This window comes from Mobula hypostoma, chromosome 3 (genome assembly GCF_963921235.1).
Source record: "Mobula hypostoma chromosome 3, sMobHyp1.1, whole genome shotgun sequence".
NCBI classification, from domain to species: Eukaryota; Metazoa; Chordata; class Chondrichthyes; order Myliobatiformes; family Myliobatidae; genus Mobula; species Mobula hypostoma.
Window position 1 is genome coordinate 14,389,361 of NC_086099.1, and position 14,552 is coordinate 14,403,912.

General features: G+C 42.9%; 1 protein-coding gene across 19 annotated transcripts in view; it reads left to right on the top strand.

The window, feature by feature from the left end:
• Positions 1-14,552, top strand: part of nedd4l (NEDD4 like E3 ubiquitin protein ligase) — a 466,571-nt gene that overhangs the window by 233,799 nt on the left and 218,220 nt on the right. The window contains exon 1 of one of the 19 annotated variants that reach the window (XM_063042687.1): positions 561-1,636. The exons of 16 other annotated variants lie outside the window; for them this stretch is intronic. In XM_063042687.1, coding sequence (XP_062898757.1) covers positions 1,574-1,636 — 63 coding nt within the window. In that variant the 5' untranslated portion in view covers positions 561-1,573. Of the gene's footprint in view, positions 1-560; positions 1,637-7,402; positions 7,422-14,552 lie in introns of those variants that run through there. 2 more of the 19 variants (XM_063042689.1, XM_063042688.1) reach the window with 2 other exon arrangements.

Here is a 14,552-nt window from a genome sequence, read left to right on the forward strand (position 1 = left end):
AATCTGTGGAGGGAGAAGAAGAAATCTGCAGATGCTGGAAATCCGAGCAGCACACATCAAAATGCAGGAGGAACTCAGCAGGCCAGGCAGCATCTATGGAAAAAAAGCACAGTCGACTTGTCTGTTGTCTCCAGTCCTGCTGAAGGGTCTCAGCCCGAAACGCCAACTGTGATTTTTTTCCCATAGATGCTGCCTGGCCTGCTGAGTTCCTCCTGCATTTTGTGTTTGCTGCTCGATTTCTCTGGCCTAGCTTCACTTTAGAATAGTCCTTGTGCAATCACAGGATTTGTGTTGTATCAGGGATATGTTTCAAATGATATTATTCTTTCTACATTAAGATACTATTTCTGTGTTAAGCATGTGGTTACCAAGGTAAATAAACATTAGAAAATTGGAGTAAAATTTTAAAAAATTTAAAAAACTAGTATTTGCATCGAGGTTGGAATTATACGCTCAATGACCATAGGAGGTTCTTTGTACCTCCTATACCTAATAAATGTGTTCGTGATCTTCTGCTGCTGTACCCCACCCACCTCAAGGTTCAACATCTTGTGCATGTTGGGATGCTCTTTTGCACACCACTGTTGTAATGCCTGGTGATTTCAACTGCAGTCTCCATCTTGTCCATTTGAACCAGTCTGGCCATTCTCCTCTGACCTCTCTCATGAACAAGGCATTTTCATTCTCAGAACTCTTGCTCATGAGATGGTTTTTCTGTTTTGCACAGCCATGAGACCCCTTGCTTAATGGTATTGGTCCACGGCATTAAAAAAGGTTGGGAACCCCTGCTCTAGAGACAGTTGTGCGTGAAAATTCCAGAAGGTCAGCAGTTTCTGGGATACCCAAACCAATCTGTCTGGTATCAGCAATTATTCCACAGCCAAAGTCAATTAGATCACATTTCTTGTTAGGTCTGATAACAACCGAACTTCTTGACCACATCTGCATCCTTTATGCACCGAATTGCTGCCACATGATTGGCTGACTGGGTAGTTGCATTAAAGAGCAGGTGTACCTAATAAAGTGGCCACTGAGTACATGAGGGCACGCACTTGACAGAGACCATTAGCTTTTCAAAAATAGAAAAATAACTTGAGATTCCATTCCTCTCCCACTCAAGTTGATTTAAACTGAATTCAGTTTCAGCCATAACATTCCATTGTTTAGAGATGACACAAGAACAGACGAGGTCTTCTTGACTTGGTCTTCCCATGTAGAATCGCTGTGCATAGTCGCTCCAAGCTTGTGCTTAATCTCTCTGCATTCAGGTACAGTAATTGTACATTTTCTGTATTCCAGTGTAAAGGGCTTTGATGCTCCTGTTTCTAAAATGCCTCTGAAGGGGTTAACTTTCAATCACGTTGATTTGCATATTATTGTAATAGTCAAGATTTGCATTCCCATCTGATATAACCCAGCGTTACTGTTTCAAGCAGACTCTAACCTTGAGACAATTATTGGTATCCCTGAAACCAAGGATCACTTCTGGATGCCTGAAGTGTAGTTGGCGTCTGACACTGGCATCATTTGCGTTTTGTGGACGTAGTGCCTGCTGTCAATAAACGATAGCAATATGTCGACTGAAGTGGAGCGAGTGAATCCAGGTACTGTTCCAAAAAGAAGAGAATCAATACCGGTGAGTCTGCAGCATAGGGAGAAGAAGCTGTTGAACAAAAAGCTGTCTTCTTTCTTGGACTTGAGCCTGGTTATTTTACATAAAAACCTCCATCTTGGTTTTTTCCAGCTGATAGTCTTGTAATCATTATTGAAAATGTTTTTTTTATATAATTGTAGGTGAGGATAAGGTGGGGGTGAATATTACTGAGGTTCTTTTACATGTTCTTAACAAACTTGTTTTAAAATTAGATTGGAAAGGAATCTCGTACAAACTAGGTGTTGTTTTCTGTGGCTGGAGCTTTACATTTTTTCAGGATGACACAGTGCTTTGAAATCCTGTAGCACCTTGACTAAACCAAACGTTAGTTATGAGCCACTGGCCGTAAACTTTCAAACAGTTGAAAGTCACAAAGCTGTTTTGAGTTTAACTTTTGGTGGTTTTATGAAGGATCAAGGATCGACTTTACATTTGCATGTATTAGGAAACTGCTGTGGTGTGAAGATGTGGCATTCAATTAAAGCAACAAAATTCAACAAATGTACAAAATAAGGAAATAGATTAAAATACCATTAGAAGTACAGATATGGGATAGAATGAGCATAAATACATAAATACCAGCATGTAATTACAATGAAAACTGCATTATAAAAAGTGGTTTCAAATGTTTACAGTGCAGTGACTGAGGTAATAGATAGAGGGGGTGGGGTTGGTGCTAACTAGAATGGTTGATCGGACTAGGTGCCGTGGGGAAGAAACTTTTAAGATGGCGTGAAACACTTATTTTAATAACCTACATGTATCTACAATGAAAGCAGCATCATAAAAAGAGGTTTAAAGTGTTAACACTACAGTGCAGTGAGGGAGGCAGTATATTGAGGGGGTAGGGTGCTAACTAGAATGGTGGATCAGATTAACTGCCTGGGGATAGAAACTTTTACGATCAGCTGAAATCTTTATTTTAATAGTCCTATTGCGCTTTCCAGAAGGGAGCTTTTGGAAAAGGCAGTTTGCTGGGTGGGTAGAGTCCACAATGATTTTTCCTGATGTTTACATTTTATTGATTTCATTATTTTTCACTTAATAATACATAGAAAAAAACATCTAATAGGTTTGCCATCTCTTTTTACATTTGTTGATCATCAATGTCTGATTAAACATAATCCCTAACATCATAATCATGTGCCATGTCATATGTTGTAGGTGATCATGCTCTTATGTCCACGATCGTTCTTGCCAGCTTTTCCTATGGAAGTGGTTTGCCATTCCCTTCTTATGGACAGTGTCTTATAGACAATAGACAATAGGTGCAGGAGTAGGCCGTTCGGCCCTTCGAGCCAGCACCGCCATTCACTGTGATCATGGCTGATCATCCACAATCAGTATCCGGTTCCTGCCTTAACCCCATAACCTTTGATTCCGCTATCTTTAAGAGCTCTATCCATCTCTTTCTTGAAAGCATCCAGAGACTTGGCCTCCACAGCCTTCTGGGGCAGAGCATTCCATACATCCACCACTCTCTGGGTGAAAAAGTTTTTCCTCAACTCCGTTCTAAATGGCCTACCCCTTATTCTTAAACTATGGCCTCTGGTTCTGGACTCACCCATCAGCAGGAACATGCTTCCTGCCTCCAGCGTGTCCAATCCTGTAATAATCTTATATGTTTCAGTAAGATTCCCTCTCTGCCTTCTAAATTCCAGAGTATACAAGCCCAGTCGCTCCAATCTTTCGACATATGACAGACCCGCCTGTCTTCACAAGTCACCCTTATCAGTACTCTTCAGGGATTGTCTGCCTGGTGTCAGGGGTACCAGGACTTGTGATATGCACCAACTGCTCATATGATCATCCACCACCTGCTCCTAAGACTTCACGTGACCCTGATTGGTGCTACACCTTGCCCAAGGATAACCTGCAGGCTAGCGGAGGGAAGGAGCGCCTTACACTTCCTTTGGAAGAGACGTATTTCCACCCTGCCACCTGCATAATTTCTAACATATATTTAAAAAGAAACGCTTTACAAGTACGGTTATTGGATTGTGCCACAGCACTTCAGTTTAGACAGTTGCTTTACATATTACAATCACTAAGTGTTCCAAGGATATTTTTTATTGTGATTCTTGGACAACCTATTGTCACTCATAGATGTTGCTTGCTGTCAACAGTATTTAGTTGAGATTATTTACTTACTTGCTTACTACCCATCATTCTGCAGGTGCTTAGGGCAGCAATGAAGGTCCTCCATCTCTGTCGGTCCTTAGCCATCTTCTCTACTGTGCCCCAGGTGTGGTTCAGGGGCCTCATTTCTGCCTCTATGGTATGGTGCCAAGTTGTCTTTGGTCTCCTGTGTTTCCTCCGCCATTCAGGGGTCCAATGAAGTGGTAACTTGATAATGGCGTTGGTCTCTCTTCTCATTACGTGCCCAATCCATCTCCAACGTTTCCTTATGATGATTGTGGCCCTGCCCTCTTGCTGTCACTGAAGGAGTAGGCGTGGTTGGAGATCTTTTTTTTTTGAGATTACTCATCTTTATTTGTCATACATACATCGAAACATCAGAACATACAATGAAATATGCCATTTTTCAACAACCAACACAATCTGAGGATGTGCTGTGGGCAGCCTGCAGAAGTCTCCATGCTTTCACTGCCAACATAATGTGCCCACAACTTACTAACACGTATGTCTTTGGGATGTGGAAGGAAACTGGAGGACCTGAAGGAAACCCACACAGTCACGGGGAAAATGTATGAACTTCTAATAGACAGTGGCAGAACTGAATGTGGGTCGCTGGTACTGTAATAGTGAAACACTAACCTTTATACTACCAAGCTGAATTTAATCCTGACAAGCGTGTAATAGTGAAACACTAACCGTTATACCACCGTGCTGGATTTAATCCTGACAATGTGTCGCGATGTATTTTGGGAGGACAAACCAGAGGACGATGTCTGCAGTAACTGGTAGCTCCCTAAGAAGTGTTGATGAACAGCTGGACCTCCATGGCTCCTGAAGGCTGTAGCATGGGTCAATCATGTGGCGAAGAGGACATGTGGAATAATTGTCGTGGCACAGAACGTAAGAGTTGAGATGCCACCATACAACTCGGTGCCTGTGTGACCTAGCCAATGCTTTTATTGTGTGCATTTCTGGTCACCACACTGTAGGAAGGCTTTGGATGCATTCAACAGGTTGCATTTTAGTTTCACCAAGACTTAAGAATCAGAATCAGGTTTAATATCACCAGCATATGTTGTGAAACTTGTTATTTTTGTGGCAGCAGTACAATGCAATACATAATAAAAAGCTGTAAATTACAATATGTAGATATATATTAAATAGTTAAATTAAATTAGTAGTGCAAAAATTTAGTGAGGCAGTGTTTGTGGGGTTCAATGTCCATTCAGAAATTGGGTGGAAGAGGGGAAAAAGTTATTCCTGAATCATTGAGTGTGTGTCTTCAGGTTCCTGTACCTCCTCCCTGATGGTAGCAATGAGAAGAGAGCATGTCCTGGGTGATGGGAGTCCTTAATGATGGATATCGCCTTCTTGAAGCATCACTTTTTGAAGATGATCTGGATGCTTGTGCCCATGATGGAATTGACTGAGTTTACAATTTTCTGCAGTTTTTTTCTGATCCATTGCAGTAGTCCCTCCATACCAGACAGTGATGTAGCCAGTTAGAATGCTCTCCACAGTACCTGTAGAAATTTGCGAATGTCTTTTGTGACATACGAAATCTCCTCAACCTCCGAATGAAATATAGCCGAGATTGGTGCATGTCAACTGAATATGCTGGGCTAGTGCTCCACGGAATGTGCCTTGTAGTAAATATAATATATAATGATGCTTTATATCGCTTTGAGAGTAACAGCCTTATGCCTCACAATTTAAGATCTGAGGTAGTGGGACCGGCTGCCACATCAGAAATGCAATAACTTAGATTAGATTAGATTAAACTTTACTGTCATTGTGCCGAGTACAGATACAAAGCCAATGAAATGCATTTAGCATCTGACCAGAAATGCAAAGAATAGTGTTATTTACAAAATAACTACGAATAAAAAGTAAGTGCTACAGCACACAAATATAAAAGTACTGAGACAGTACAATACGGATGCAATACTGCTTAGCGCTGTGAAGAGAGGTTCAGCAGTGTCACAGCCTCAGGGAAGACGCTCTTCCTGTGCCTGCTGGTGCGGGAGCGGAGGCTCCTGTAGTGCCTACCGGATGGGAGGAGAGTAAAAAGTCCATGGTTAGGGTGAGATGCATCCTTGATAATGCTTTTCGCCCTGCCCAGGCAGCGTTTATGGTAGATGTTCTCAATGGTGGGCAATTGGGTGCCGATAATCTGCTGGGCAGTTTTCACCACACGCTGGAGTGCTTTGTGGACCGATACAGGACAATTGCCATACCAGACTGAGATGCAGTTGGTGAGTATGCTCTCAATGGTACAGCGGTAAAAGTCCGTCAGTATCCTGGGACAGAGGTGAGCTGTCTTGATGCTCCGCAGAAAATAAAGGTGCAGTTGCGCCTTTTTGATCAGGATGGAGGAGTTCAGGGACCAGGTGAGAGCCTCGGAAATGTGGACACCAAAGAATTTGAAGCTTGATACACGCTCGATTACAGCTCCGTTGATGTAGATGGGGACGTGAGTGTGACTCCTGGCATGCCTGAAGTCCACAATGATCTCCTTGGTCTTCAGGGTGTTAAGAGCCAGGTTGTTGTTGGCACACCATGCAGCCAGGTGCTGGACCTCGTCCCTGTAGGCCGTCTCATCTTCCCCTCTGATCATACCAACCACCGTGGTGTCGTCTGTGAACTTGATTATGGAGTTAGAACCATGTACAGGAACACAATCATAGGTGAAAAGTGAGTACAGAAGAGGGCTCAGCACACAGCCTTGAGGCACGCCGGTGTTCTGGGTGAGAGTGGAGGAGGAGAGGTTGTCTAACTTAACTCATTGGGGTCTGTTAGTCAGAAAGTCCAAGGTCCAATTGCAGAGGGATACGCTGATACCAAGCTGGTGAATTTTCAGCCAATATAATCAATTTAAAGATAAAGGAGATTAGATTATTTGTCACATGTAAATTTAAACATACAGTGAAATGTGTCGTTTGCATCAGCAACCAACACAGCTCGAATATGTGCTGGGGGCAGCTTGCATGCTTTTGGCGCCAGCCCTAGAATGCCCACACTTACTAACCCTAAACCATACATACTTGAAACGTGGGAAGAAACCAAAGCACCTAAAGGAAACCCTCATGGTCACAGAGAGAACATACAAACTCCATGCAGACAGTGGGGGAACTGAATCCTGTTCGATGCTGCTGTAATAGCCACTACCATGCCACTCAATGTCAAAATGTAAGGCATTTTGACGTATGTGTGCAAGAATAGGTTGAAAAAAATTGTCTTGGTCTTATAATTCAATGGTATCCTTGGAATTCTGTCTTCAAAGAGCTGATGAGGTTACTGATTATCTAAAGATCAAAAGGTCAAGATTAAAGTGGACTTCTATGTTGTTATATTAGGGGCTGATAAGTATGAGGAATGCAGTTGATTGGACAAGGTATTTGTCAAGAATCAACAGCACTGGTGCACTTAGAGCAACAAATGTAGCTTGTACCCACTTGTTAATCAGAGAGAAAACTACATTCCTGAGGTATGGGACAAAATAACTGAGGCACACGCTTCAGGAAAGTATTTTACACATCAAGAGCTGATTTCTTGTGCCATGATTCTGTTGGGGGACTGTTGTATCAAGGAAAGAGATGACTTCAGTGTGGATACTACTTGAGAACTGGTAAGATCGTGTTTTAAATGAAGCACATATTTGCCCCTGAATTGTTATTTTAAATTTTTATGATGTTATTTAAATGTAAAATGTTCCAAAAAAACACTCAAATGCACCTTTCACCTGTTTCAATGCTAAATTTGAAAAGTATGAAGAAACAAGCCAGTCTGATATGTTAGTTACTTGTTTTTTTGTAATAACACCACCTGATAAGACTCACCGAATGCTGAGATAAGTCTTAGGAGATGTAAGTTTATGGACTCTAATCTGCCATGCTACTGTCTGTGAGTCACCATACAAATATTACTTACCTACTAATCCACAGCCTATAGAATCTCTTTCAAGGACTCTACAAGTCATAATCTCAAAATTATTAATTTATTCTTCTTTGTATTGGCACAATTAGTCGTCTACAGTTCTTCATTAATTCATTTGGGTTTCTTTGTACTCTGAATGTCCGCAAGAAAATGAATCTCAGGTTAGTGTATAGTGATGAATATATTCTTTGATAACAAAGTTACTTTGCATCACTATCTGGTATAGCGGGGTGGCGGGGGGAAACTGCACACAGTCAAAGTAAGCTGCAGAGACTTGCAAAATTAGTCAGCTCCATCATGGGTACTAGCCTCCATTGTATCCAGGACATCTTCAAAGTGCAGTGCCTCAAAAAGGCAGCATCCATCAGTTAGGGCCCACATCACCCAATTCACTCCCTGTTCTTATTGCTATCATCAGGAAGGAGGTACAGAAGCCTGAAGCCACACACTCAATGATTCAGGAACAGCTTCTTCCCCTCTGCCATCCAATTTCTGGACATCGAACCCATGAACACTACATCACTACTTTTTAATTTTTTTTCACTACTTATTTAATCTAACTATTTAATATATATATTCATACTGTAATTCACTGGTCTTTTTTCGATATTATCATGTATTGCAATTTACTGCTGCTGCAAAGACAACAAAGTCTTCTCCTATCATTTTGCATCTCCCCCTCCCCCTCCAGCTTTCAAATCCCTTACTCACTCTTCCTTCAGTTAGTCCTGACGAAGGGTCTCGGCCTGAAACGTCGACTGCGCCTCATAGCGGAATTAGTCCTTACTCTTAATAATTTCTCCTTTTGCTCCTCCCATTTCCTCCAAACTAAAGGTGTAGCTATGGGCACCCGTATGGGTCCTAGCTATGCCTGCCTTTTTGTTGGGTTTGTGGAACAATCTATGTTCTGTGCCTATTCTGGTATCTGTCCCCCACTTTTCCTTCGCTACATCGACGACTGCATTGGCGCTGCTTCCTGCACGCATGCAGAACTCGTTGACTTTATTAACTTTGCCTCCAACTTTCACCCTGCCCTCAAGTTTACCTGGTCCATTTCCGACACCTTCCTCCCCTTTCTAGATCTTTCTGTCTCTGTCTCTGGAGACAGCTTATCCACTGATGTCTACTATAAGCCTACTGACTCTCACAGCTATCTGGACTATTCCTCTTCTCACCCTGTCTCTTGCAAAAACGCCATCCCCTTCTCGCAATTCTTCCGTCTCCGCCGCATCTGCTCTCAGGATGAGGCTTTTCATTCTAGGACGAGGGAGATGTCTTCATTTTTTAAAGAAAGGGGCTTCCCTTCCTCCACTATCAACTCTGCTCTTAAACGCATCTCCTCCATTTCACGTACATCTGCTCTCACTCCATCCTCCCACCACCCCACTAGGAATAGGGTTCCCCTGGTCCTCACCTACCACCCCACCAGCCTCCGGGTCCAACATATTATTCTCCGTAACTTCCGCTACCTCCAACGGGATCCCACCACTAAGCACATCTTTCCCTCCCCACCTCTCTCTGCATTCCGCAGGGATCGCTCCCTACACAACTCCCTTGTCCATTCGTCCCCCCCATCCCTCCCCACTGATCTCCCTCCTGGCACTTATCCGTGTAAGCGGAACAAGTGCTACACATGCCCTTACACTTCCTCCCTTGCCACCATTCAGGGCCCCAAACAGTCCTTCCAGGTGAGGCATCACTTCACCTGTGAGTCGACTGGGGTGATATACTGCGTCCGGTGCTCCCGATGTGGCCTTTTATATATTGGTGAGACCCGACGCAGACTGGGAGACCGCTTTGCTGAACATCTACGCTCTGTCCGCCAGAGAAAGCAGGATCTCCCAGTGGCCACACATTTTAATTCCACATCCCATTCCCATTCTGACATGTCTATCCACGGCCTCCTCTACTGTAAAGATGAGCCACACTCAGGTTGGAGGAACAACACCTTATATTCCGTCTGGGTAGCCTCCAACCTGATGGCATGAACATTGACTTCTCTAACTTCCGCTAAGGCCCCACCTCCCCCTCGTACCCCATCTGTTACTCATTTTTATGCACACATTCTTTCTCTCACTCTCCTTTTTCTCCCTCTGTCCCTCTGAATATACCTCTTGCCCATCCTCTGGGTCACCCCTCCCCCCCTTGTCTTTCTTCCCGGACCTCCTGTCCCATGATCCTCTCGTATCCCTTTTGCCTATCACCTGTCCAGCTCTTGGCTCCATCCCTCCCCCTCCTGTCTTCTCCTATCATTTTGCATCTCCCCTTCCCCCTCCAGCTTTCAAATCCCTTACTCACTCTTCCTTCAGTTAGTCCTGACGAAGGGTCTCGGCCTGAAACGTCGACTGCGCCTCTTCCTATAGATGCTGCTTGGCCTGCTGCGTTCACCAGCAACTTTGATGTATGTTGCTTGAATTTCCAGCATCTGCAGAATTCCTATTGTTCACGACATATGCTGGTGATATTAAACCTGATTCTGATTCTGAAGTTTGATCTTACAAGCATTAAATGTGGGATGGTAATAGTGTCGTGCAAACACCACATTTCACTGTATATTTCAATGTATATGTGATAAGTAAATGAATATGAATCTGAGTTATATTTCATCCATTTTATTCTATCATTGTAACTTAATGTGAATAAGCTTAGCCAGGATGCAATAGCATCTAAGTTTGAAAAGCAGATTATTTACTTTGCATGTGAACACAGATTTTTGAGCCCTTGTGTAGAGTTAATGACTCCATTCAGAAGACGGATATGTGTGCTCACATTTTACTAGGCATCTGTTACAAGAGTCAGGCTCTAGCAGGGCTTTATGAATGAAATCAATTAATGATTAATGCCCATGAGGATCCATGCCGTCTCAAGAACTTCATTTGATGTCGGCTTTTCTCTTCCCTGACCCCCACACTTACTGCAACCGAGCAATAGTTCTAAATTAACAGTTCTGTGATGCGGATATGCCCCACTGGGAATAAACTAAGCTAAGATGCACTCGATAAGCTGACTTTGTATATGTGCAGAGGAGACTTGGGAGGAACAGAGGTGAGTTCATCTCTCAGGTTCTCCAGGCTTTTCATTGCTTTGGTATTCTTTGCATCGTACATGGCCTATTTAAATAGTTTACAACTATTTCTGAGTGTATGAAATCATATACACAGTGGCCACGTCATTATGTAGACCTGCACAGCTCATTAATGCAAATATCTAATCAGCCTATCATGTTACAGCAACTCAATGCCCAAAGCATGCAGATGTGGTCAAGAGGTTCAGTTGTTGTTCAGGTCAAATATCAGAATGGGGAAGAAATGTGACCTGAGTGCCTTTGTTTGTGGAATCATTGTTGGTGCCAGATGGGGTGGTTTGAGTATCTCAGAAACTGCTGATCTCCAGGGCTTTTCGTGCACAAAGTCTCTAGAGCAGGGTTTCTTTACCAGTGTTCCACGAGAGATCGTGATTGAAAATAAATGTTGTCTTTTGAACTTCAAGTAATGTGCAATACTAACACTTACAGTGGTGGGCAGTAACTGAGCAGTCCCATTCACAATCTCATTAGTGGTCCCTTAGCCTGGTGTGGCAGTGCGCAGTAGGACCATGCTTATGCTCAGTTTTTGATGCAAGATAGGGGAGGCCATTGATAATTGGTGAGACCCGTGTTGCACGGAGGTGAGGACGGTAGGCTGATAGTGAGCCCTGTATTGCACAGACGGGAGGAGACTAGGCTGAAGGTGAGTGCTCTATTGTATGGAGGGGAGGACTGTACATTGATGGTGAGCGCTGTATTGCACAGAGGGGAGGACGGTAGGCTAATGAGCATGAAGTGTGTTTTCCGAGCATTGAATGGACCCGCCCAACTTGGGCTGTAACGTCAGCCTCTCCCTCCCCAATTGCCTCTCTCAGCTTCCCCTTACACACCACTGACTGACTTATGGGAGCGAACAAACTCCCACAGTAGAAAATCAGAGGGAAATTTTCACTCTGAGGAAGGAATTTTCTTGTCCCATGACTCAGCTGCCACTCTTCCACTTTGCTGTTGTAAACTTTGCAAAAGGTGGTTTGTTTAGGTTAGAAGTGAATTGTCCATATTTTTTGTAGTTTTCTCATTAAGTTATTTATGATGCCGATTTTAAAAAATATTTTATTAACTCCTATTCCATTGTGCCTAGTCTGTGGCAAACAACTGACAAATGTAGCAATGGCTCCAGCAAAATTGAAAAGACACAACTACAAATCATAGTCATATGACACGTAAGAGTGCTGATTATTTTAAACGGCTCTTAGGATCTCAAAACAGCTTTTAATTAAAATCAATTTACGACCCTTGTATAAATTAAATCTACCGGGCCTACATTTTGGCTTCAGCCAGTTATTTAACAGAAATTTATTAAGTTTGTCTTATGAGTTTTTAAAATTTATGAAAGGGAAAGAAAGGGATTAATTTCAAGAAAGGGAAGCCATTTTATGAAGTGTTACAAGGATGACGAGCAAACAAGGAACAAGAAGTCATGGTTGTCTCATACTTTGACCAGAGATAAACAAAATTCTCATGATAACAAATAACCTATAAAATCTTCTTCTTGGCATCCGTTAGTCTCATGAGATCATGCATTTGCGCCTTGGAAGGTTTCCAGAGCGCAGGCCTGGGCAAAGTTGTATGGAAGACTGGCAGTTGCCCATGCTGCAAGTCTCCCCTCTCCACACCATCGATGTTGTCCAAGGGAAGGGCACTAGGACCCATACAGCTTGACACCAGTGTCGTCGCTGAGCAATATGTGGTTAAGTGCCTTGCTCAAGGACACAACACGCTGCCTCAGCCAAGGCTTGAACTAGCGACCTTCAAATCACTAGACGAACACCTTAACCACTTGGCCACGTGCCAACACCTATAAAATAACCAGATTCAAGTGCGACACCTTCTAGAAAAATAAAAACTGAGAAGTTTCCAGAAAAATATGTAGCTAGGGTGCCCAAGACTTTTACACAGTACTGTATTTGACGTGGAGTGGAGAGTGAGTTTATAAATCTGGTGGGACCAAAGGATGTTGGGAATGGCGAGGGTGGAGCACTGCAGGAGGGGTATGAGACGGGTGACAGAGAAGGAATGCCAGTACAGGGGGGTGGTACGGGTGCAGACACCCCCAGCCCTGAGACACCAGACAAGGTTATTTGATTCCAAACAATTGGTTTATCGATCATTACAGAATGTCTCTCTAGTGCTTCCTGCTCCTTTCCCCTTTTCCCAACCATGATTCCCCTCTTTCTGCCCACTCCCCACTCTTAGTAGAGACCCATATCAGAATCAGATTTATCATCACTGACATATGTCATGAAATTTGTTTTTTTTTGCAGCAACTGTACAGTGCAATATATAAAATGCAAAAGTCCTAGGCACTCCATCTATACGTGCCTATAAAAAGTAATCACCCCCTTGGAAGTTTTCAAGCTTTATTGTTTTATAACATTGAATCACAGTGGATTTAATTTGGCTTTTTTGACACTGATCAACAGAGAAGACTTCTCTGTGTCAAAAGTGAAAACAATTTTGTACAATTGGTCTAAATTTATTACAATTATTAAACACAAAATAATTGATTACATAATTACTCACCCTCTTCAAGTCAGTTGTTAGTAGATGCACCTTTGGCAGCAATTATAGCTTTGAGTCTGTGTGGATAGGTCTCTATCAGCTTTGCACATCTGCACACTACAACTTTTCTCCATTCTTCTTTACAAAACTGCTCAGGCTCTATCAGATTGCATGGGGATCGTGAGTGAACAGCCCTTTTCAAGTCCAGCTACAAATACTCAATTGGATTGAGGTCTGGACTCTGACTTGGCCACTCCAGGACATTAACCTTACTGTTTTTAAACCATTCCTGTGTAGCTTGGGCTTTATGCTAGGGATCATTGTCTTGCAGAAAAACAAATCTTCTCCCAAGTCGCAGTTTGCTTGCAGACTGCATCAGGTTTTCCTCCAGGATTTCCCTGTATTTTGCTGCATTCATTTTACCCTTTACCTTCGCAAGCCTTTCACGGCCTGCTGCAGTGAAGCATCTCCCACCTTGCTTCACAGTAGGGATGGTGTGTTTCTGATGATGTGTGGTGTTTGGCTTATGCTAAACATAACATTTAGTCGGATGGTCAAAAAAGCTCAATTTTGGTTTTATAGAACCTTCTTCCAGCTGACTTCAGAGTCTCCCACATGCCTTCCGGCAAACTCTAGCTGAGATTTCATGTAACACACATAAAAGTTGCTGGTGAACGTAGCAGGCCTGGCAGCATCTCTAGGAAGACATCCTGTCTTCTCCTATCATTTTGGATCTCCCCCTCCCCCTCCCACTTTCAAATCTCTTACTAGCTCTTCCTTCAGTTAGTCCTGACGAAGAGTCTCGGTCTGAAACATCGACTGTACCTCTTCCCGCAACTTTTATGTTGTGTTGCTTGAAATTCCAGTTTTCAACAGTGGCTTTCTTTTTGTTACTCTTTCATAAAGCTGCACTTGGTGAAGCACCCGGGCAACAGTTGTATGCGCAATCTCTTCCATCTCTGACACTGAAGTTTGTAACTTCTCCAGAGTTTTCATAGGTCTCTTGGTGGCCTCCTTAACTAGTCCCCTTCTTGCACGATCACTCAGTTTTTGAGAACAACCTGCTCTAGACAAATTTACAGCTGTGCCATATTCTTTCCATTTCTTGATGATTGACTCAACTGTACTCCAAGGGATATTTAGTGAATTGGAAATTTTCTTGTATCCTGACTTGTGTTTTCCAATAACCCTTTCATGGAGTTCTTTGGAGTGTTCTTTTGTCTTCACAATGTTGTT